Source organism: Athene noctua, chromosome 2 (genome assembly GCF_965140245.1).
Source record: "Athene noctua chromosome 2, bAthNoc1.hap1.1, whole genome shotgun sequence".
NCBI lineage: Eukaryota > Metazoa > Chordata > Aves > Strigiformes > Strigidae > Athene > Athene noctua.
In genome coordinates, this window is record NC_134038.1 from 45,443,151 (window position 1) to 45,467,803 (window position 24,653).

The window sequence follows — 24,653 nt, forward strand, 5'->3', positions numbered from 1 at the left end:
AGTTTCCCCAGGGCCCTGAAATCTCTCCTTCTTGATGTCCCGGTTCAGCTAGGATAGGGTTAAGTTTCTCCCAAGCAGGGGGAAGGGATCTCCAGCCGGGTTATTCATACCATGCTGATGTCAGATCTGGCGTGGCAGCACGGGATGCTTTCCTTTGTGGCTTTGGTCCGGGGAAGCACGCGCTGTGGGCTGGCTGTGTTCACTGCGATATTTCTCTGTATATCTTTTATTTGTTTACTGTTATTACTGTTTATTGTTGTTGTTACTCCTATTGTTGTTGTTCAGATTGTTTTATTACACTGTTGTATTAAATATTTCCTTATTTCAACCCCAGGGTTTGTGCTTAACTTTCAACCCTGACCTGCTGTGTGTGGGGGAGGGACAACAGCAACGTGGTCTCCGGTCCCGGCAGGGCCTAAACCACCACATTTGATTTAGGACTTCTCCTGATAATATTGCCACTATCTGCCTAAAAGACCAAGAGAGAGTAGTAGTCCTTAGGTCTCACTCAAGTGGGGAGTTTTATCATGAGGTCCTTTACCTGGGCCCCAGGGAGGCACCAGACTTCCCTATGAAGCAGGTCTGGTCTGCATACTGGGCCTTTGACACCCCTTAGAATGGAGTCACCCACTGCAACAATGCCTCTGGTGTTCTTTTTATAATTAGTTTTAATACCTGGTCTAGAGTGACTCTGCCTTGGTGGACCTTCATCTTCTTCCTTGTTTGACTCTTTTTCTTCATCTTTCTGTGCTTCATTCAAAAGTTCCAGGGCCCTGTATCTATTGTGAAGGGACACCATGGAAGGTGAGGAAGGTCCTGAGCAGGACCTGTTTCCACCCTCCCCCATGTCTTGGGTCCCCTCCTTCTGCCTGGTAGCAAGAGGATGAGGAATTACCTGTCTCGTTTGGAGCCTCCACTTACTCCTGTTGCTTTAGGGGTGCTAGGGTGTTACTCCACTAATCAATTTCCCTTTTGCACTCCCTAATACTTCTTAATCTCTCAACCTCTTCTTTGAGTCCTGCCACCAGGCTGAGCAGGTCACCCAGCTGATCCGCAGCACACACAGGTGCTGTCCCTGCTGCCCTCCGGCAGGATTGACAGGCCCAGGCAATCCCTGCAGCCCAAGACCTGGACCGCTGCATGTTTGCGTGGCAGCTCTGTCTGGGTCACTGGTGGTGATTTTGATGTAAGTGGAAACCACTATTCAGTCTACTCATGGAGGACAATAAGATGACAACTAGCTCAGATATGCTCTAGACCCCGGAGAGGGACTGTGCCCTGTCTGCCCACTCTGCCTGCCCGAACAGCTGCAAAGTGCCTCGCCTCATCCTTCTGACGCACCATGCCCTGTTTGCCATGCTCCTGGGGGCTGCTCTTGTCCGTGAGGGGTGTGGGGTGTCATCACTCCAGTCTCCGCCCACTCTGAGTCCCCGCTGCCCTCGTCAGCAGCAGCTCACTCTTCCTGCTCAGGGAGGAGGCAGCTTCAGGCTCTCCCACTTCCCTGGGCTTCTGCCTTCTCAGCTTGAAGTTTTGCCGCAAACAAAACAAAGAGGGGAAGAAGAGGAAGACTGAATAGCCAAGATGTCTCATGCCAGCTTTTATTGCCATTATCAAAACTGCCTAGTAACTATTTTGGCATAGAAGACAGAGGTTATTTTTCCCAGACACATAGTACAATTGAGAATTTGATACAATAGGGGATGGAGGGGAAAGAAGGTTGAAAGTTGTAAATGTGCTGACTAGATAACCAATTAAACAAAAGTACGTGGAGCAAAGTCTACACGTACTTTATGTTTCATGTCAATAGTTGAAATAAATAAAATAATACCAAAATGTCAGTGGCTAAGTGACTAAACAGTTGCTGAAGATGTGCCAATGGAATAGAACTACAAATTAATTAAGGCAGTAGTGCCACAATGGTATCTTCTTTAGTCACTATCATCGCTTTCATAAGAAGCGCAAATATTAGAAGATGTTTTGGTGACGAGTGTGGCAAATTTTAAGGTATTAAGAAAACTGTATTAAAAGCAATAGATGAAAGGTATACATTGGGAATTGAAATTCCTGACATAATGGATGATTACACCTCATACTGAATTAAAGTGAACAATCATATTAAGTAATTACTTAATACATGGATGGTGCAATTTAAAGGACAGTGTCCACATCAGTGGAGAAACAGAAATGAACCCTTCCAGAAGACAAGAAGTAGATAAAACTCACAACTATCAGGTTACATGATAAAATCTTGTCTGCGTGCACACAAAGGAGTACAGACAGACTATGGCAGATGGAGGAAGTCCGAATAACACCCTGCACAGTTCCACCAAAGGGGACATCAGCCTATTGAAGGCCCATCACCACAAGCACAGGGGAACATAGAAGCACAATGGCAGGTGGGAACCCAAATTAAGGATGCAGAAAAAGGGACACCTGGTCTAGTCCTGTGACAAGGCTGTCCCAGAACAGCTCCGGCCCCAGGGTCCAGGTGTGAAACCCATCATGATAAGAAAATGTCAGAGCACCTTTGGAACTGAGTGCAGGTCACTACCTGGGGGCGTGGGACACATTATGCGATGCAGTTTTGGATTACACAGGAGTTCTTATAGGATGTTTAGGGGAGGAACCAAAGTCAGGGCAAAGGACTGAGTGATTTGGAGAGGAAGAAGTAAGGGAAAACAGAAGGTTAAGAGGATAAAAAGGGGTTGCTCACGTGTAAATAATTTTCTGGTCAGTATGTTTGTCTAGCCATGCCATGAGACTAATCCATGCAGTCTGTTCTCTCCTGTTATTAAATTCCTTTCTAATTCTTTTTTCTGAATCAATTGGCTAATTAATACCAATTGATTCTCATGTCAAAATTGTTTCTAGCTGCAGTTGATTCTAGTGCTGTTCCCATCACTCCACTTCTAGTTTTTCATGGGCCTATGGTCACACTTAAAAATATGGCCAATTTTCTTGTTTGCAGTCCTAACTTCCTAAACATTGTTCGCAATTCTCAGTGTACAGGTAACTGTCACGATTTTTCAATCATAATAATGCATCGGCATCATTATGTAATTTGGTGTAAATGTTTCTCACTGTGTCTCAATTGCTGAGGTTGTGAAACTGCATTAAAACAATATGTTCATAGACAATCACTGAGTAAATAAGATGCCCTTTTTATGTCTACAAATACAATTAATTAATTTTCTTTAAGGTAAAGTTAGTATGAACACAGAGAGCAAAGCACTTCCCCATCTCTAGCAGAGTGGACTGAAATACTTTGCATTGACATTCCAAAACTATACCTATTTTAAGCAAAAATAACTCTTTTACCTCATCAGATCAAAATAGCATTGCTTTTCATTTTGGTCATCTTCACAGCTTCCCCTCTCTCCCCACCTTCGTTTTTCCAATACTTCTACATTTCCCCCTTGATTTTGCTGAACAGCTCCAGACAGATTTCTGGTTCCATTGATGTTTTTCTTCATGTACAGGCTTTCAGATATAAACACTTCACTAAGAGCAAAGCTCACACAAAACATAGCTACCTGCACCTACATTGTGCCCAAAGAGGTAAATTAGAACAGGTAGTGATGAATACACCTGGGCAAATTCTTTCATCTTCTACTACAGTCTGCCTGCCACCATAAAGTGATCAGCTGAACTGATTATATAATTCCTGTCATTTCAGAAAAAAAATGGTAAAAAAAGGATTTTGCATATAAAAAGGATTAAAAGTTCATTGGTTTTGATTTAACTATTATTTCAAAAGAGAAACATGTGATCCTACCTCTTCACAGGCAGTCCTGAAATCCATGTGCTATGACACAGCAAGTGATATTTGTCTAAAATGGAGAGAAAGATTTCATTAGAATGAAAAAGACATTGCAAAATATAAAAGTTATCTGAGCTGAGCAATTGCACTTCCCTTTGTTAGGTCCAGTTATAGTTATTGCTTAAAAAGAAAAATGATCAAAGTTGCAACAGGATTAGGAAGTGTAAGGTGTTAGAAGTTGCTCCTGGTTTCTACAAAGTACACAGCCTGGTTTCATTGAATATAATCAAAGGAATGCTCATGTTCCCACACCTCCTCCCTTCCATGGGGCATTCAAACTTACTTTTCTTATTGCAAGTGTAAATTTCTTCTTTTGTGTTGGTTGGGGGTTTTTTTCCCCAAAGCATGAGTATATTAGATAGTAACAGAAATGTAGACAATTAAGAGTTGCTCTTCAGAATACTCTCTTCTAAAAGACTTGGGTTTTTTCTTTCCTCCCCTAATTAAAAGCCATTATGCATCAAAACCTTTTGTCTTACATTTTATTAACATATAATCTCTCCTAGGAAGCCAGCGTCATTTAACAGCGTGCCTACTTTGCAGAAATATTTATGAGTTGAAAAAACAAATGTTAGAGAAGTCAGGAATATGTGTGAATGCTGGCAAAATGTCACACCAAATCCTGTGATTATTACTTGGCCTGGCCTTTACCTAAAGTGTATTCGTCCCAATGCACACTTATGCATTCATTTATTTATGAGATAAAACCACTGGAACAGGCTGTTATCAGAGGATAATAACAGTGTCCTGCTACTGGTTCTGCAATAGAAATGCTCATGCATCAGCCAATAACACTGCCAGGAAACACTTCCTGGGCAAAACAGACATTTCATTCAATGGATGGAGAAATGAAACCTGTAACAAAATCCTCTCCATCAAACATTTTACTGCTATTCTGTATTAATTATGTGCTTACAATTATTTCTATAAATATACTACACAAAGCTCCAGCACAAAATTTGTCCCATTAGCCTAATTTTAAAATAGTATTAAAAAACTGTACGTCACATAGTACAAAAACGTAAGTCCTAGTAATAATAATGATAACAATAATACTAATAATAACAACATCTCTTAATCTCTTAATTAAGGCTCTTCATTTGTTTTGCTGCCCTGGATTAAGTTTTATTAAACCCAAGTGCACGCACACATATGAGGTTAATGTTCTGTATTTACTGAGCTCTGCCTGGTTCATAGCCTGTCCTCTAGACTAATTTCTAGCAGAGCTAGCCTAGGTTTGCTACATTACAAAGCATGAATTTAAAATTCCTTCCTTAACAGCTTTACAAGAGCACCAAGATCCTGTAAAGAACTGTAATTCTGCTCTCAAAGTGCTCATAAAAAACAAGGTCACTATTACAATTTTGAAGACTTTTCTCTCTGGTGGAACAGTCATTTTGCAATTAAGTATGTTTCCTTGTAATTTTTATGAACTCTCTTTCCAGGTGCTGAGTAAGCTGAAGTGAGAAAGAGCTTTACTCATAGTACTTTACGCATAAATAATTTAACATATAATAATTTAGTAAAGTATTCTGAGGACTTTGTAGCTTTCTGGAAATATAAATACACGTATCTTGAAAATATAAATAAGTACTGCAGTGTTCTCCTTTCTTGAGCACTGATTATGTCAGGTCAGTATTTGCTACTGCAGTCAAAAGTATATTCACTTATGTTATGTTTTACCTCATTAATAAAAGTTCTGAAAAATTTGGGTTTGGACAACTTTAGTTCCACAGCCAATGAAAAATCCTCTTTGGTTCTTTTTTAGCTACCCTCTGATCTAAGTCCTATCTAATTCAGGTCATTTCCACAACTCAGTAATACTCCATCTTCCTACTTTCTATTATGCATTTATTTGCTTATTTCAGAAATATTTGTATTATCACATAGAAGAAGAGTCAAGAACAACTAGGCTTCGCAGCATCATAGCTGATTGTATATTCAGCTCATGATTTAAAATAACTTCTAATACTGCTCAGATAACAATTTAGCAACTTTAGAACTATGAAGCGTCACAGGAATAATACCAAATTATTTACTGAAAAACCCTTTAAAACCCTTTTTAAAACTCATTTAAAAAAAAAACCTTTAAAAAATCCCCAACACTTTAAACACCACTGCCCTTAACTCTAGTATGCTCAAAAATATTTCTGAAAGGCAGAAGCCATAGTTCTCTGTCATATGTCTTGAGAGATGTCATGGCATAGAGACCTTGGCCTTCAGAGTGACAGTCCTCAAACTATAAATACTGCCTCCCACTACTTGTTCATACTTGATGAATCTACCTGCTAATCACCTTGGTGATACTTCCTTTTTTCCCCTACATGCTAAATTACAACTAGCTAAAATAAAATATACAATAAATACTCTCCTGACATGTCTCCTACTGAAACAACTTCTCTGGTTCCCACAGAAAGGTTACACACAGTTTCCTCTGGAAAGATGGTTGGAGGCAATTTTTCATGACCTGTGATAAAAGCTTTTATACTATTAAAGTATTTTCTAAAATGTAAACCTGGAACTCCATAATTCTCAACACAAAATCATACTCATTGCAATGAGTGTACCTGTTTCTCAGTCATTCAACAACTCAGTTACCGATCTTTGCAATATAGCTGCCACTGCTTCTGTATCCCTCTATTTCCTACCAGTGCTCATCTGCAGCTGCACACAGAGAATATAAGCCCATTATCAGTGTTCTTTTCCTGACTATCAGCAATTTTATAACACTTGATATTTTAGAAACAGCACACAGTTCTTTGATTACAAAGTGCGTAAGTCAGCTCAGAAACGTCATTGTTTCCAGCATTTACACCCCAAATAAACACTCCAGATGATTAAGTTACAGGAATACTTATCATGCATCATGCAGAATTTTATGATCTTATGCTGGAAAAAAGCCCCAGTAATAATTGTCTCCTCCTGTAATACATGAAAAAAAACAGAAAATATAAACCCAAGTAATTTAAAAAAGAAAACATTTGTAAAATTATAAACTGTGAAACCCACTGCTGACAGATATCCCCAATCAACCTCTGGATGATCACTGCAACCCGTTTATCTCCAAATCACAGCCATCTTCACCTGAGCACTTCTCCAGCTCTCTTAGAAGCTTCCTTCAGTCTCACTAGACAACCCACTGGTTACACTTCAGCCTGAATATTTGAATTTTTTTGTCCCTCCCCATCCTTAGGTTGTTTTAGGACAAACTGTGCTCCAGAAGGTGAGAAAGGAGCTGCCTGTGGCTCTGAAGGGAGGAGATGCAGGGTACACAGCAAAATGTCAGGACAGACTAGGGTGTGCAAGCACAGGGGGAGGCATGAAAGGCATGCATAACTCAAAGTGGGGCTCCAACAGCAGTGGGGCTTCTTCTAAACGGGTTGGGAACCACTGCAATCAAAAATATGAAAACAAGCAAGCTTTGAAAAGTTACTTTCCTTCCTTTTGACTTGATTTGCTTCTGCACTTCCTCCAAAACTGAGTTACCAAACTTATTTAGCTCACCTCTGCTGATAGATGTAAAGGAAGTAACACGACAGACAGGTTGGGAACAGAACTTGACACCCCCTTGACAGAACAAGCAGTTATTCAGTATGGAAGAAACATTTACTGAGCAGCATTATTATGGCATTTGTGTTCTAAAGGGAAATCAGTGGCTAAAACATAACGGTAAAGTTGAAGGCTATGGCAGCTCTCAGAGACAAAGCTTCATTTAAGATAATGCACTGAGCACTGAGCTATGCTCTGATCTTATAATAAATCAGGTCATATTCCATTGCTATAATAGATGAAATTTCACAAAGTACTTCCATGACTGAATACTACAGTATACTTAACAAAATAAGATAGCAAACAAAATTTCATGTGCACACAACAGTAATAAGAGACACTTCGTAAAGTGTTTGGAATACCACAAGTCAAATATAATACTATAGAAGCAAGAGTAGGAAACATTTAATTTTCAAGATTACTGGCGTAAAGTAAGAATACAATATTGTATATACAAATAACAAGTTCAAGGCAAAATGATGTATTATCAAATGCAATTTAATTTACTATATGATATCACTGAAGCTTGTATACCTTCTTAGTTGCTGGAGATAAGTCACAAGAAATTCTTATTGTCAGAACTGTCTGAATTGCTAACTGGGAAAAAAACTAAAACCACGTTTCAAAGGTACAAATATCAGACTTGCCACTAATTGTGACAGTAGTTCACTACTAAACTTGATGTTTGCCTTTTCAAGTCCTTCTCCTGACTCCAGTCTACCAACATCTTTTGCTGGAGTTGGCTGAAGGAAATCCTATCTGTCATTTTTGTGTGTGTTAGGAAATGGAACATGCATATTTGTAACTCTACAAATTTCATTTTTCTTTAGCAATAATTAAAAAAAAAAAAAAAAATCTCCACTGAAAAGAGGGAAAGAAGGCTTAGAAATTATCCTTATATGTAGCATAGCCGGTCCTATCTGCTTTAAGGGAAAGAAAAATATTTGGGGGAAAAAGAGGTAATACTTTAAATGCAAATTCCATGAAGGCATATTCATTTCATCCAGCTTGCCACAAGGTGTTTAGTACTGGAAGAGTGGTCAGAGGCATGCAGACAGCACAGTAAATCAAAAGAACAGTTTAGTAACCACAGATTAATAAAGCCCTATCCAGTTGCCGCCTTCCAGGACACTTGAATTGTATTTCATTTGAACACTGTTACTTATTTTTAGTTAACATAATGATTTTTAATAATTTAGAATAGTAACATAGCGGAATCATCTGGTGAAAAATTTCTCAATGAGTTGGGAACAGATAGTCTCCAGATCCAAACACAGCCTCACACTTCCCTCATAGAATTCAATACATGAAGGGGGATCTATATATCCCTTGCACAGAATTACAGCTTTAATAAATTGAGTTGAAAGATGCTCATAAAGCTGGAGGCCCCTAAGCTGCACGTACTTCAGTCTACCCCATAGTTCAAGGACTGAGATGAACTTTGAAGTCTGGAAATCTGTACGCTTCTTTGGCAGGAAGGAAAATAATCACCTGACAAAGTTTTTTTAAGAAAATGTTCATCCATTAGCAAAGCTCATACTTCAAAAGAATTCAAGTCAGCAATTAGTAGCTAACAAGGGTTTTAATGTTTAATTCATTTTACCTTGGTTAAAAGAATGAAATTTACTTGCTAGTCATAATTTATTATTTTAGTTGCAAGCATTAGTAATGGGAAAGCTCAATTAAGGATTCACTGTATAAACATCAAATTTTCCAAGAATCAGTGAGCCACAAGGCAGTATTAACTGAATGAACATCTTGGACTCCTGTTTCTTTATACAGTACTGTTTGTACTGACAATTATCTAGTGCCCCGCAGAACAAACACCCCCAAAATGACTTAACGAGTAACTCAGTCTCGCTTGGCAAAAATAAACTGATGGAAATGACAAAATAAATAAAACAATGCAACACTCAATCTTTCAGAGCGAAAAAGCAGTATTACAGGAGAATAATCTGAAAATGGTGAGGTTAAATGCCAGTGGGCTGTTACTGCATGCCTTTATATGAAATGCTCTATGGTAAAGTGGAACAGAAAAATTTGACTTTGGGTTAAAGACTGGAACATTGCTAGACAAAAAATCTGTGCCTGATCTCTTGCTTTTCCAGTATTACCTTCTGGTGATTCACTAGAAGTGTCTGAATACAATTACGTACTTAATTCCAAGAGAGGTAGTGCAGATGTCACAGCCCAAGCAGGGCTTGTTCTTAACTGCTCTGGAGGCTGCATGAATTATGTCATGATTTAGACCATTTCTCAGTTTTGCCTAAATAATAGTGCCTTGTATCAAAGACGAACAGAATTTCTTCTCTGACTATCTGGTACTGCAGTCTGTTTTTTCTCTCCATTATCTCTCAACACAGAATTTCCTTATAAAAGACATACTGGGATTCGTCTGCCAAGGCAATTGTTTCCCAGTCAAATACAAATTTCTTGTTTCTGGCATTCTGCCTAATGCTAACAGTTTGGAGTGTGACTTTCCACATCATATTGCATCTTTTGATTTCACTTAAGTAAAAAAAAAAAAAAAAAAAGCATTGTTCCATATTAAAAAAAAAAAAAGTTAACTTTATTCTCGTATGCTTTGACTTCAGTAAATGGAAGTAGCATAACACCACATATTTATTTGAGATTCATTTGTGATTTTGAGATCAGTATAAATAACTGATATATATATATATTTAAACCTGTATATATGCACTTCAGATCCAAAGTTAATTGCAGAAGGTCTTAATGGAAAAATTATTCACGGTGAAAATTTAAAAATCTGTATTTCTCCCAGATGATACATTGTAAAAATCCTGATTTTTAAAAACAAAACAAAAACAACCCCCCAAAAAACCCAACAACAACAACAACAAAAAAAAAAAAACCACAACAAAAAAAGTACAATGAATAATGAAAATTTAAACCAGATTAAATGAATAAGGGACATGATACCATCACAGAAGATGTTCATTGAATCAAATGAATATGAATATACTTTACTTCCAGAGTACAAGTGTATAAAGTAGCACTTATTTTCATTTTGTCAATTGACGGAAATGTTTCCCATCCACCAAGGAAAATGTAAACCAGGGTTTCGCAACAGATAGTTCTGCTCATATGCTACAATTTGAATCACAAACTCTAGCATATCTTGATAGAGCTTGAATTAACAAAATAAGCATAATTGAAAGAAATTACAAAATCTAATCTCAGAGAAAGTCAGAAGTTTCATTAACTTCAATGAAAACAAAACGACAAGTTATTTTTAATAACCCAAGGACAAAAAAAAAAGTCCAAGTTTCATTTGAAACTTCATAACCAAAACAATATTTGATTTTGACCTTTAATCACTTTGATGGGATTCAAATTAACCGAGTAAGGTCAAAACATTTCCATTCTATTTTATAATTTGTTTTTATGAAATTATTCATATTAAAATTAATATTCCTATTCTACATTCACAAAACCAGAACACTGTCTGTAATATTTTAAATTACCAGGTTATATATCACAATTTAAAAAATTTGTAATTGGTTTGAGAGAGCAGCGGAGGTGTTTTAAGATGCTTTCCTGTTATGTCCATATGTGTGAATACAAGTCTTGTTCTGGATTTTTCTGGTTCAGATAGAATCGGATACCTTTTTGGGATGGGGTGCCAAATGCAGCAGTGAAAGACACTAGACTTTATCAGTCCTTTTCACCTAGATGGTAACAAAAATCACAATAGCCCAATGAAAAAAAAAAAAAAAAAGTTATAATTTAACTTTCAGTGTTTGTTTTCATACTGATACTTGAATTGGAGATTGCTTTCTACTTAGTAATCACCATAGTCACTGGTTTTGCAACTACTAGCCAGTTTTCTCCCTAACTTGGAAATGGAATTGGGCTATCAGGAGTAAAAAGGTTCAGGGAATATGCCTGAAAGCTACCTAGGAAGATGGGCAGAGAGGCAGATTGAGAAGTTGTGAGATAACACTGAGTTAGTGCAAGCTGGCAGAACAGAAGAAACCACGTATACTTATTTTTGTTAGATCAACACGCTACTGAGACACTGAACTTAAATGACTAAACTTGTATCACCTAGGTGAAACACCAGAGAATAAGACAAATTGGAGATTATAGAGCAAACCCCCAGATTTCTTATTTAAAGTGGGCTAAGGAATTTTGGTGTTGTACTGCAGATAAGACTACTGTGTCAGGTCACTGATCCGTAAATGTCACCGATTTTTCATAGGTTTTTCTATGAATCTATGGATTTTTAATAAATAAACAAATTGTTCACAAAACATACAAGGAATAATATGAAAAGTTGATTAATTTAAAATCACCTATTTGTAGTAACTATTTGACAGTTTTAGGTTGAAGTCTGAAGTGCAACTCAGCTTATACTACCACATCCTGTAATCAACAGTGACCTTCCCATCTAAGAAGATTTCCTATGCCTATGAAAACAAGCATGCACACACTTCCAGTGGTCACCATTAAAAACTATGCATTTGTGATCTCTGGGATAGCATAGCCATGGCACAGAGAACACACAAGTTTTCATACAGTTGCTTCTACAGTGTTGACTAAGCTGCAAAATCCCTTACAAAAACTACCACTAAACATTAATTTTTCTTAAGTTAAGGAAAAAAGAAGTGACCTGTTTCAAGTAGTTGACACTGTGCATGAACTAGGAAATTCTAGCCATTTGAGATATTATGGTCATGGTTTGCATAGTCTTCACATTTCTTTTTTTCAGAGCAGAAACTTCCATATAGAATAATCCATACTTATGGAAAACAAACACCAATAACTTGGCTCAAAGTTAATCAACACAATTAGATCTTCCACTTGAGTTTTTATATGATTGCAGCAAAAGCCTCTTTAACTCCTCTGGAACCCAGAAAGCAGGAATTTGTAGCAGCACTGTTGCAATATCATCAAGTCAAATTTATTTATTGTCAAACTGTTCCTGCAGTAGTACATTGTCAAAATGTATAAAAAGGGAACTTGAGGTATGTAAAATATGCCACATAGGAAAACACAGCACTTAAAGTACTGTAAATTTAAAATAAAGTTAACTAGCCAGTGAGAAACACTTAAAGCTAATTAGAAAATATCCCCCTGAAAGCAGCATCTCTCACTGAAAATCTTTATGTAGAAAGACTGGATTGGACTGGGATGGTGAAACTGTCATCGCAGTTGTCCATACAGCCCTATCCTGCAGGTTTCTAATCCTGCCATAGAGCTACAGCAGTGAGTTGCAAAGAGGCACCAATTACAGCCTGCTCCACTTTTAAAAACTGAGGTTGGTTCAGACAAACACTGGCTACTGGCAAAATGTGCTGGTCCAAGAACACCGAGATGCCAGATAACGATACCTGTGCAGGACAGATGCAGGTGCACAGCTATAGATGCCGTCCCTCTTTAAGCAGTCACCTCATAGGAATTACTCATTTTGGTTATCTCATTTTCTACCTGACTACTCAGTTTAGATTTTACTTAATGTGTTCTTGAGCTCATTGACAGCCAGGATGCCAAAAAATGAAAGCTATAAGAAATTTTTCTTTATCTGTACAGTCTTGGAGACACTCATGATGCTATGTAATTATAATATGGGTGGGATGAATATCAGTAACTCTTTCTATGATTGTCTCTCACACTCCAACCTTTCATTCGCTTTCAACTTTGACAAATTTTTATTGTTTGTATTGAACCTCTTTATTACAAACTTCCTAGTATATATGGATTTTTGAAATAATTTAGCCAAAAAAGATTACCTTTTTTTTGAAAACAATAAGGACTAATACATGGGTTTGTCCAGAAAAACAAGAAGTCATTGGTCTTGATCTGAAAAGCCTTACAAATCCTGTGTCTGGAACAGATCGTGGAAATTTGACAGAATAAATTTCATTTTGGAAAAAAGAAAAAAAAAAGAAAAAAAATAAATAAAAACTGCTAATAGCAATTAGGGAAAGGAGAAACTATGCATTGGGAAAAGATGTTCAGGCTGTAAAGAGTGGAATAACTAAGGTAAAATGGTATAGGTAATATATCAATACCCCTAAAGAAAGATTAGGATCTCACCAATGTAGGTGAGGGAAGATGATGAAAATTTGAACTGTACAGTCAAATAGACTGGAAGAAGCTGGACTCATGTTGAAAAACTGTTACCAAGAACAGAATAAGAAGAATGTGGAAGGGAACCTGAAACTTGGTAGATAAGCAGAAAGAAGTTAGAGTAGGTGTGGTGGTTTAGGCCCTGCTGGGATCCGAGACCACGCTGCCCTCGGACCGGATAGGGCAGGGAGTGAGATAGAAACCCCGGGGTTGAGATAAGGGGAAATTTAATACAACAGTGTAACAAACAATAAACCGAACAACAACAATAACAATAACAGTAACAATAAGCAGTAATAACAGTAAACAGGACAAAAGATATACAGATATACCACAAGGATAGAGCAGTCCCATTGCAGGTACCATGAGGGACAAAAGCAACACAGAAACTGTTCCCGTGCTTGGGTGCCCAGACCTGACGTCAGCATGGTATTGAATAACCCGGCTGGAGGTCCCTCCCCACTGCTGGGGAAACTTAACCCTATCCTAGCTGAACTAGGACAGCAGGCTGTACTGAGGAAGCCTTTGAGCCACGAGCAAGTTGAGGGATGGGGAAGGAGACAACCTTGAGGAGAGTGAAAATGAAGATTTGTAACCACCATAGAGAACTTGCCTCCAGGGGAATGGCACCCAAAAATCAGATTAAAAATTCCACAGTGATGGTAGCATTACACCTTTTTACTGTACAGAACACCAAAATTAAGAAATGTCAGAAAATTTATTGTATATATCGTTAACCTGTTAGCATGGACCCTCCTATAGATTTAGTCCATGCCAACTAGTACTCTGCAAAACAACAGGCTACATGATGCAGGAGTCACTATAAGGATCATTCTCAATAGGCAATTTTCTCACAGCCACCCTACTTTGGAAGTTAAGATAGTTAAATACCATGGATGTAGGTTGTCTTATGCAACTACCCTCAATGTCAGAAGCCAGTTTCATTGATAATGACAAAGATAAACTAGGAGCTTCATCTTTGGGAAAATTGCAAGAAGTGGCAGAACACTACAGCTGCTGGTACACTAGCTCAGATGGCAGCTCTAAAGCTTTCAAGCCTACTCACGAGAGTACCAGAAGATACCTCATTACGGGTTACTTTTTACATGAATTTTTTTTTAAAGTGGGTTCCAGTGCAAACTTTAGATTGTGATTGTGCAAATGAAACTGAGTCATAGTGCATACACGAAAACATGATGGCTTAAGATTGCATAGCTATGCTTAATTCAAGTATTTTCTAACTCTGAACTTACCTGAAAAATTTTAAATGTAAGTTTTGAAATCAATTGGGACTCAAGTTCAAAAAAATTCCATTGATGTGTCCAAAACTCACAGGTATAGTAGGTGTATATCTATATTGGTACACTAAACAGTCTGCACTTCAGACACAGTCACTGAAGCAAAGCAGGAGTTTTGCTCTTCCTTTTTACTTTCCAAGACTCTCAGTCAGGAGGGTAGGGGAAAGGACAGAGTTCAGGTCACAATTCCTTTATTCACTTTAAAATCTATTTCAGGGAATAGAAAGGTTATAAAGACTCCATCCTGTCACCCTGTGGGGATATGGAACTAGAGGGAGGTATAGGGTCCTTTTTCAGCATACTTCTCCCCTAAGGTAATGGAAGTAGGAAAGAAAGTTCTCCAAACTATCCTTAGAGTCTGTGTGTTAATAAATGTAACATTGTGCCGGTCTGAAAAGATGGATGAAAGAGAAAAATCCATAAAAAGGGGAGAGAAAAACATGACAGATGAGGGAAAAGATTGTTGATAAGAAGGACAAGGAAAGAAAAAGACTGTTGATAAGAAGGCAGCCAAGGAAAGCAAAATATGTGAAGGAAGGGAAGATGTAAACATGATTTAAAAAAAAAATAAATTGCATTTCCCCATTACATATTACTTTTCAAAACTGTTCTTATATAAAAGTCAGCTTGATCAAATGCATACGTCCTAGATAAAATTTGTTATTTTTTTCATCAATAGTATTCTATATTCTATGATTGTTAAGCTGAAGGGAAAGTATTTGAAGTATATGAAAGAACCTAATTTCTTTACATTTGGATGGGGTTTTTTCCCCCCCCCTCTACCCTCAGCAGACCTGGGAAAGAAAAGTTTAAACTTGGAGAAAGAGATGTAAGTATTAGGGATAAGATGACTATAAGCAGTAATGTTGAGAAGAGAGGGTCAGAGATGCATTAAGAGATACCTTCCTTATATCTTCAGTCACATGGTTATGGTAACTGTGCTGTCTTTTAAAATCTTTTCATAAGATTACCAGAACTATCAAAGTTCATTTTTTGTGACGTGCCTACTGAAAACAAGTTACAGTTTTGGGTACCACCTGAATCACGACTGCTTAAAAGCATGCTTTATCATTTCAGAAATATTCAAGTGAGAGATATGTAAAAAGAACAAGCTCTGTACAGAAGTCCAGTGACATACTGAATTAAAGCAAATTCAGTCAATGTTAGCACAACAGACTGATGCAGGAAATTAATACGGGTGTTGTGGGGCTGTACGGCTTGTTTGAGGATCTGGGAAAGCTGTCACAAAGGAATGATTAAGGCAGGAAGCTCAGCTAAATTAAGATCATGCTGCAGAACAAAATACATGACTATTTTTAGAAACTGTTGATGTCCACATAGCCCAGGGAAAAGACTGGCCTCTTACTTTCAGTGTAAGTGACAGCAATGCCATGAGGGTAAGATACAAGGACATACTGAGAGTAAACTGCAGACAAGTTAAATCTGAGACATATACAGGACAGTGTGAAATGATGGCTTATCAGAAGTTCTACAAACTTAATGCCAAGGACTCTGCTGCCCAGAGTCCCTAAAATAGAAGTTCTTTTGCCAGCTAATAAACATGCCAAAGTACAAGTTAGTCTACAAAATCCTGCTATCAAGAAGCTTTATCTGAGCTTGAAACTATAGAAGAAAAAAAAAACAAAAACAAAACAACCACAAATAAATGACATCAGTGGGAAATCTTTGTCATGGTTCTAGCTTCAAAAGTGGTGTTCTAGACTTACTGTGTCTATGATAGTTGATCACATCTTAAAAGAATTCTTCATAAAACATAACTGACTCAGCCTGAGTTAAAAAAAAGAGTAAAAACCAGAATATTAAAGAAGATACTAGAGAGTGTTTCACTCTTTGGGACATGCTTCTCCTTTGAAAATGGAGATTTCTTTTGTGAGCTGCTGATATAACCTCTCATAGCAACAGCACAGTTTCCAGGTTCTTGCATTTCCTCATGGTTTTAACACCCATTAGCCTCTGTTTAAAAGAATGGTTCACTCAGTGACAAGTATTTAAGTTCCAAGCTTATCTTCCTTTTTTTTTTTTTTTTCCCCTGAGTATTGCATTTGTGTAAAAATAGCAGCAGTTTTCAGGCAACAGTTTTAACAATCATTAACAGTCAAGCTATAAAACACTGTGAGAGTCCAAAAGTATTGCTATGAGAATTTGTAGCATACCACTTGAACATGAACATGATTTGGGAAATGGTAAGGACTGACAACTAGTAAATATCTACCAAGGTTTTAATACACAGTTCTTTTGGATTGTTATAATGAAGTGGTGGGAGAAGCAAGAAAGAGGACACATCTGCTAAAAACATGGGAGAAAAAACTTTCATTACTAAATTTTATTTCTTTAGAGATTACATGTAAATAGTTCAAACCATAAAAAAGAACTGTCCTTTATGTATGCAGTCACATGGTCTTCTACTATCTCCTCTGACTTTTAAGACACTGTGTTAGAGAAAAACAATTGACAATCTGCTGCCATAACTGCACCATAATGTTCGAGAAAACAGTAGGCACTACCTTCTTGATCTTGGTGTAGCTACAATTATTGCAAAATCTTGATTTTTCCACTTTAAAAAACAAACCCCTTGTAGTGTGATGGGATCATGAAACTGATCGTGCCAGTCCTTGCAGGGATTGGATAACTGTCTTCACAAAGTCTGAAACAGCCAAGTACCTGAGTTTTTCCTTTATAGTCCATCTTTTAAAATTCAGCTTAAAAAAAAATAAAGGAGGAAGGAAAGTAAACTCCAAATCAGTCTCTTCTGTCTAAAATTTTGAGAAAACTTCAGTCCTGCTCAGTATCCTCTAGTAAAAACACCAGAATAGCCTATAAAGGCCTGTTTGGCCTTCTTTTTAAAGAGTAAACCTTGTAACCCCACCTTTCATCATCTGGAATCTGAATAGTATACTTCTAATTTTCCCTTCAGTTGAGCTGGGTTTCTCCCTTACTGGATTTTCCCTCCATTCCTGATGCATCTGACAAATTATGGTGAGGTGAGGTTGTATGAACACACAGCAACATCTTCTATATGCAACGGTTTATCAAAGGATTTGGGCTACTGTTCGGCAGTTATTACTGTATACTGCTAAACTCTATTCAATAAACAAACACAACATTTAGCTACTTCTCTTCAATTAATTATTTGTTATATATAGAATTGGGAGTTGTTCTTACTCACTTATAAACAGACTACTCATGCTCCAGGCTTGAGAGTAGTGCTATATGTAAGATTTTTAAGAGGACCCTGGAGCATCAGTGAAATCCTCAAAAGTGTTTTAGATTGGCCAATCCAATGAACCATTTCGTTCTCCTTCATGGGAATAGGGCAGGAAGACACAGCTTCTATCTTAAGACTTTCCACAACAGAACACTGGAGTGTATGTGCTCTCTCAGGTTTTTAAATTACACTTAGCTAGACTGTACTGCTTGTCTTCAAAAGGGATGCAGACAGTATCTGTGGCCTGGTTTTCTGGGATCTCTTCTATATGGGCACAAAAAATAATATTAAAAATATTACTCTAATATAATAAGAATAAAAATAATAGGATCAGTTTACCCAGCACAGTGCCATGCTTGGTTAAAGAATGCAGTTGCCTATCCCATCATTACAAAGTCTAAATAACAGGCTAAAAAGAAGTCTTTTCCCAGACAGAGTTCCAGCATCATGGGATTTTTCATTCTCTTTCAGTATATTTGACTACACTCAGCTGTCTTAGGAATTCCTCTGTCCCTGGACAAGTTGCCTGTAACTAGTCCTTAGTCCTAAAATACCAACCTTTCAATAGCAAATACAAAAATGCATTATGTTCTCAAGATTATCATATCACTTTCACTGCCTGTGCATATCTCCCACCACTCTATCTAGAAGCCTGTTCTGCTGTGGCTCCTGATGAACTTCCTACATTTCCTGGGGAAGTATCTGTGGTGTCCCCCAGGTGCATTCACCCAACACCACCTCCACACAGCAGAAGGCCAGGGTGGTCATGGCTGTGGAAAACCACAGCAGGAAAAGGAACAACTTCTACTCTGGGATCTCCCTCAGTGTAAAAAAGTTTCTGGTATTTTTAATGGAGGCCTAGGATTCAGGTTCTAGAAAATAAGAATATATTCCCAGATCTCTTGAACTTTCAAAAGGTTTACATGGAAAACCTTTGGGTTTTTTTTACTTTTTCATCAAAACTTGTAACCAACTATTCCATTTGTCCTACAAATTTCAAGTCTCTTGTTCAGAAACTTAGAGACTGAAATAACTAGTAAGAGTATAATCAATCTGTTCCTTTAGACATTTACACAGAAAGTCTATGGTGTAGGCCCATTACTAGTTCTGTACTCTGGAATTAAACACACCTCAGATTTGGAAGACTTACCAGGCCATGCCTGTAGCTTTTGTTCCCATTTTCTGACATTCATCATTGGTGACCTTTAACTCTTTAACTATATAACTCTGACATATGTGTAACAGTTTGTGCAATTCATATTGTAAAACAAACAGGAGTGAGCTGGACATATGGATTTTCCTCATATGTCTTTCCAGAGCTGTGGTCTTCCACTTTGAAATCACCTTTGCATTGTAACCAACAACACATGATTCATAACTGTCCCTTCTGCTGTTTAGCATATGGGTTCATATTCCAAAACTGTTGAATGGCTTTCATTATGGCTTTCAGAGTCAGGGTTAATTCTATATAACTGATAAAATTACACTAGGATAAAGCTATGATGAGATCAAAATAAGGTCTCCAAATCAACACTTAAAATTTCAAAGATACGGTAATACAAATTAATACATCGTTTTCTAACCATAACTTAATATCTGATGAAATATCTCAAGGTTCATGACATTATCTAAGGAAGTACATAAAGGGACAAAATTTTACTACATTTTGTTCACTTTTTAAATCAAGCATTTATCAAAGGGGTTTCCTCCTTTCCTTTTTTTTTTGTTCTTTCTTCATTATCCAAGAAATAGCTTTGTGAAACTAGCACTTAGAAATACCAATGTTTAAAGTCAGAAATATATTTAAATATCTAGCTGAACTAAGCCTTCACATCTACTAAGACTGAAGTTGAATTTTCCTCTCCCTATATGTACAAAAATCATAACACTAAAATTATTTTGGGATTAGATAACTTCCAGAAGTCATAGATTAAATAAAACTTCTTAATTTGAAGGTAATAATTGAATTAGAATTTTGATTATATCATAAAAAATAAATGTTACTAGTGCATGATATAAAGATATCAGATGACATCTTTGTAGGATAAGGACAAATTCTTGGAATTTAAGGAATCTGAAATAGTCCACATAAGCAATATCAAGTAAAATTGTATTTTGAAATCTAATATTTAACAGCTTTTAAAGCAGTTATTTAGTAGCAGTTATATATTTTATGCTTTGCTGCTTTTTTTTTTTTTTTTTTTTTTTTTTTTTTAGCAGGGTGAGGGTGTATTTTCTTCTTTTATCCTTTGCTTTAAGGGATATAGAAGGGATATAGAACAACCACAAAAAAAGATTAATTCCAGGTCACAAGATACTTTACTAGCCTCCACTGCAGTGGGTGAGATCAAGTGCAGTGATTGAAGTAATTTTCAGGCTTTTGTAAAAGACCACATGCTTCAAAACTGTGATTCTTTTGGGCTTCGGTGAAATTAATCATGTGGCATATATTTTATGTTCGCCTTTCCTTGACTTCCATTTTCAGCAGAGGCCATTAAAAAAAAACCCAAAAAAACACAAGAATAAAAAAAAACCAAACATACTACTTTAACTATTTTTTTCATCCAAGGTACTTGAACGATGATGAGGCTGAAACTCTAATCTGTGTATCATGTATGAATGAACTATGTTTTTGATATTAAGTTTGATCTTAAACAGTCATGAATTGCAGTGATTTGCACAGAGGTAAGAATAACAAGAAGCTGGCAAATAATAAATACATAAAATCTGCACTCACTTATTCTTTTCAGTTCTAATTACTTTGCTTGTTCCTTATTACCACCTCCACAACCTGCTGATATTATCGTTATTATTCTTTTTAACTTTTTTTATCACTCTTTATCTTTTTCCAAGTTATATTAGGGCTTGGTTTTAGTTTCTGCTGAAGTTCCTCCTAAACTCAAATTCCTACTGTTTATGACTGAAAGCTATGTAAAAAAGCTGAGTGCAGTGTATAAGGTTTAAGAGCATCCATTCTTAGATTAAATTATTAGAAATATCATACAGTATGCAAATATTCAAAAGCTTGGACTGAAAGAATTTGCTGTAATGCTCTAGCTTCAAGTCCGATAGTTTTCTCATTTCTAAATTCTGAAGATGAGGTGTCACATTTATAGACTTCTGGACAATTGCATGTCATTTGATCTAATATACCAAAAAAGCTGCCTAAACATTTCTTTTTTTCTTCTTCTCTTTAATCTTCCAGATAAAAGAATCATCTCCCAAAACGAGAAGCTAGTTCAAAACCAGGAAACAAAACTATACTGTAATGATATAGCTGAATGTGTTTCACACATCCTAAAGAAAGAAAAAAAAAAAATTAAAAAAAAGCATATTTAATTTATTCTCTTACAGAGTGATGCAACCTAAATTTGACCATATATAAATGGAAAAAAGTTTGAAAACTGCCCTGTAAAATGCTGAAAATTTCTGCTTCAGAAAATGAAGAAAAACTGCAAGATGTGATACATTGCAGAATCTGCTGTAAAGTCGTTAAAAGAATATGTTTCTCAATATGCAGCTCATTTGACAGATGAGCAGTGTGCAGGATGAAACCTACTGCTCATAGATTTTTTTTTTAATATGACATCATTGCTTAAACAAATGTGCAATCAGGTTATATTAGCTCTATTTGAATTCAAGCACTTTGCCAAATTCTTAATTTTCTACAACCTTTCTTCAAAAGAAATGCTTAATAAAACTGGCAGCGCTTAGAAGCTAACTGTCCTTCACCTATTACACTGACAAATGATTCAGTAAACTGACTGTGGTTTAAACAATGCAACAGGTTTGAGAAATTGCTCTCATGCTTGTTAAGTCAGGAATAAAGTAAGTCTTTACTCCCCCAGTACTCTCTGTTCTGTAATCCCCCGGGTAGAAACCTTCAGAGATACTGTTCTAAAATTCGGAACAAAGCACCTTAGAAACATGTGCTACTTTGAGATTAAAATTCAGAGGGCCATTAGAGCACTCACTAATACTCCTTCCTTTTTTCTCTACCACCTCTCCTTTCACATTTCACAAAACCATGTCACAGCTAGTCTGCTGAAGCAGAATTAAAATTCCAGAGAGAAGATTTGAACTGTTGAAATGTTAAATATGTCAGCGTGTTACAGATCCACACTTCTGCTCTACAGCAATAAGTAGTACAAGGTCTAACTGCCTCTTCCTGATCCTGAGGTGAAAAGAACAATCGATGTCAGCCACATTCCGCAGGCACCTAGTTACTGTGTCTTACCCTGGCAATCTGGGCTGAAATTAAGTGCTGCAAGACCATTCAGAGACTCTGAAACTGCCTCCTAAAGGCAGGTATGATATACAAATTAAATAAAATGTATACGGCTCTTGAATATTAAACGCATTTTGCAAAAGCCAGTAAGAAACATCACAGAGTTTTCTTAAGGATTCTCTTGATAATAAAGCTGATTATGGAAAGAAAACTTAAGAGAAAAGGTTAATATATATATACAGTTTAACATTGAAATTAATGTATTATTTAAAATGTTTTTGTTGTTTCTGCTGTGGGTTCAGTGATGAAGAACTCTAATGCCAGTTAATACGCTATAGAAGAGTATCTTCCTTTTTCTGTCCACTATTCCTTCACTAAATAAATTCTGAATCAGTAAATGGAAACTCCTATCTGCATGTAACATTTAGCTTCAAAATCCAAATGCCAAAAGTCATGAAAAGCAGATGTAGAAGTATCATGGGACACAGTCGCACTGAGTAAGATTAGAATGAGCAACACATTTTGATGCATATCAGAAATAGGTAATGCAGATAATTTACTGCTGTTTTCAGTGTCCTAATGTTAACTCACAGTCACCTAACCGAAAGCAAAAGGCCACCAGCTCTCCAACTATGAGTCAAATACCTCATTTAAAATTAATAATAATCTACTCACTTTCATCTGTTGTAGATAAAAGGGAATCGGTAAAGGAAAATAAGAACAGCACCTTGGTTCAGGTTCAGCCCACCTTTTTATTCATTAATATCCATTAATTCATCTGGGCTTTAATTGGAAACTTGGGGTGAGATCATGCCCACAAATCACAGGCATGGTGCCCCTCATTTGGCTCTCACTGATCTCTAACTCCTCAGCACCCAGACAAAGCAGTATACCTCACTGATCCAGAGCTTAACACGTTGTGCACTACCCCAGCAATCACTTCCTTTCCACACTCTCAAATTCATATAACGGATGTTCAAAGTAAAGGAGTAGAAGAAGGTATTACAACAGAAGACCACACTAAGTACTGGAAGACCATTCATGTGTCCAACAAAGGCTGTCCCCTTGCTCTAAGTTTGTGCACAGGGAGCAAGCATGACCTGGAAAGACTCGACAAACAGACCATTCTATCCTGGGTATTAGGACCCAACCAGACTACATAACAATGTATGTTTGTACACAGTTTTCTTATGGAATGAATTTTTCTTTATGCTGCTTGTAAGAAACTGTAAATGGTTAGCTACTCCTTCTTTACTCAATAAAAATATAAATAGTATTTAAATTGTATTTAGCAATTACAAATTTTATTTATGTTCTTTACTATGCTATACAACATGCAGCTTGCTCCAAAAACATATTTTTAATAGTTCCCCTTTTCACTGAGGGTATCATATGCCATAAAATTTAAAATATTGCTGCAGCTGGAATTATGGCTACAATTATGGAGGAAGGCTTAGTGCCTTCAGCAATGGCATAATGCTACATAATATTTCCATTTCCCCTCCAAATGTTCAATCAGATTAATTTACACAAGCACATTGCCCTTTTCCTCACATGCCACAGAAACAGTCACCCTGGAGTGAAAGATAATCGCTCTTTAGACTCGGTGTTGTGCAACTGAATGGGGTGAAACTTTCTCATTGAAATGCAATGACTGTACAGCCAGCTGTTGCACAAGTGACTGGATGAAAAGTTGTTCCTATTAAAAAGTTGACTTCTATGACCGCTGTTAAAAAAACTTTGCACCAGGAACATAAAGAAAAATGTTTTCACAAATGAAAACTTATGTGTGAGACAACTACAATAATGCTGACCAATTTCACTGGGTAAGGGGAAATAATGACTGAGCACAGTAAAACCAAACCTCAGTGCTAATACTGTTTCATAAATACATGCTGTATAATAAAGTTCAGTATAAAATACAGCATTCAGCATGAAGAATAAAGTCAGTCTGTCTTTACAGCAGTGTAGCTGAAAGCATGGCCTGTTTTCAAGTTTTATATTGCAATATCTAACATTACTTTTCAAAGGACTGGGCAGGCATTTATTTTTATATATTCAGATCTTCATACATAGTAAGATTTACTCAGAATACGGAATGAATTAGATACATCCTATACCTTATAGGCTAGTTAATGCTTTAAAATAATATTATTTTGGTAATGACCAAATTTCATAATTTTATGCCCATTTTATAAAATCTGATGAAGCTAAACAACTAAGACAAAATCTACACCCAAGTATCAGATAAACCCAGGAAACTTACAGGTGGAAACTGTTAATTAACTTGTCCTGTATTTTAGTTGTTCGCCAATTTGTTTTTTTATGAATTCTGCACAAATCTACCAGACACCAACAATATTTTACTATCGCTATTTACATCTGATTGTTCAGAGTTTTGCAGATGAAATTTTGTCTCTGATGACCTCAGTGGAATTC

At 36.7% G+C, this 24,653-nt stretch overlaps 1 protein-coding gene across 2 annotated transcripts in view; it reads right to left on the reverse strand.

Moving 5' to 3' along the window:
- The window catches only part of SNTG1 (syntrophin gamma 1), a 357,499-nt gene that overhangs the window by 175,598 nt on the left and 157,248 nt on the right, over nt 1-24,653 (reverse strand). For both annotated transcript variants that reach the window (XM_074898981.1, XM_074898980.1), the window contains exon 2: nt 3,776-3,830. In XM_074898981.1, the coding sequence (XP_074755082.1) occupies nt 3,776-3,802 (27 nt within the window). In that variant the 5' untranslated portion in view covers nt 3,803-3,830. The remainder of the gene's footprint in view (nt 1-3,775; nt 3,831-24,653) is intronic.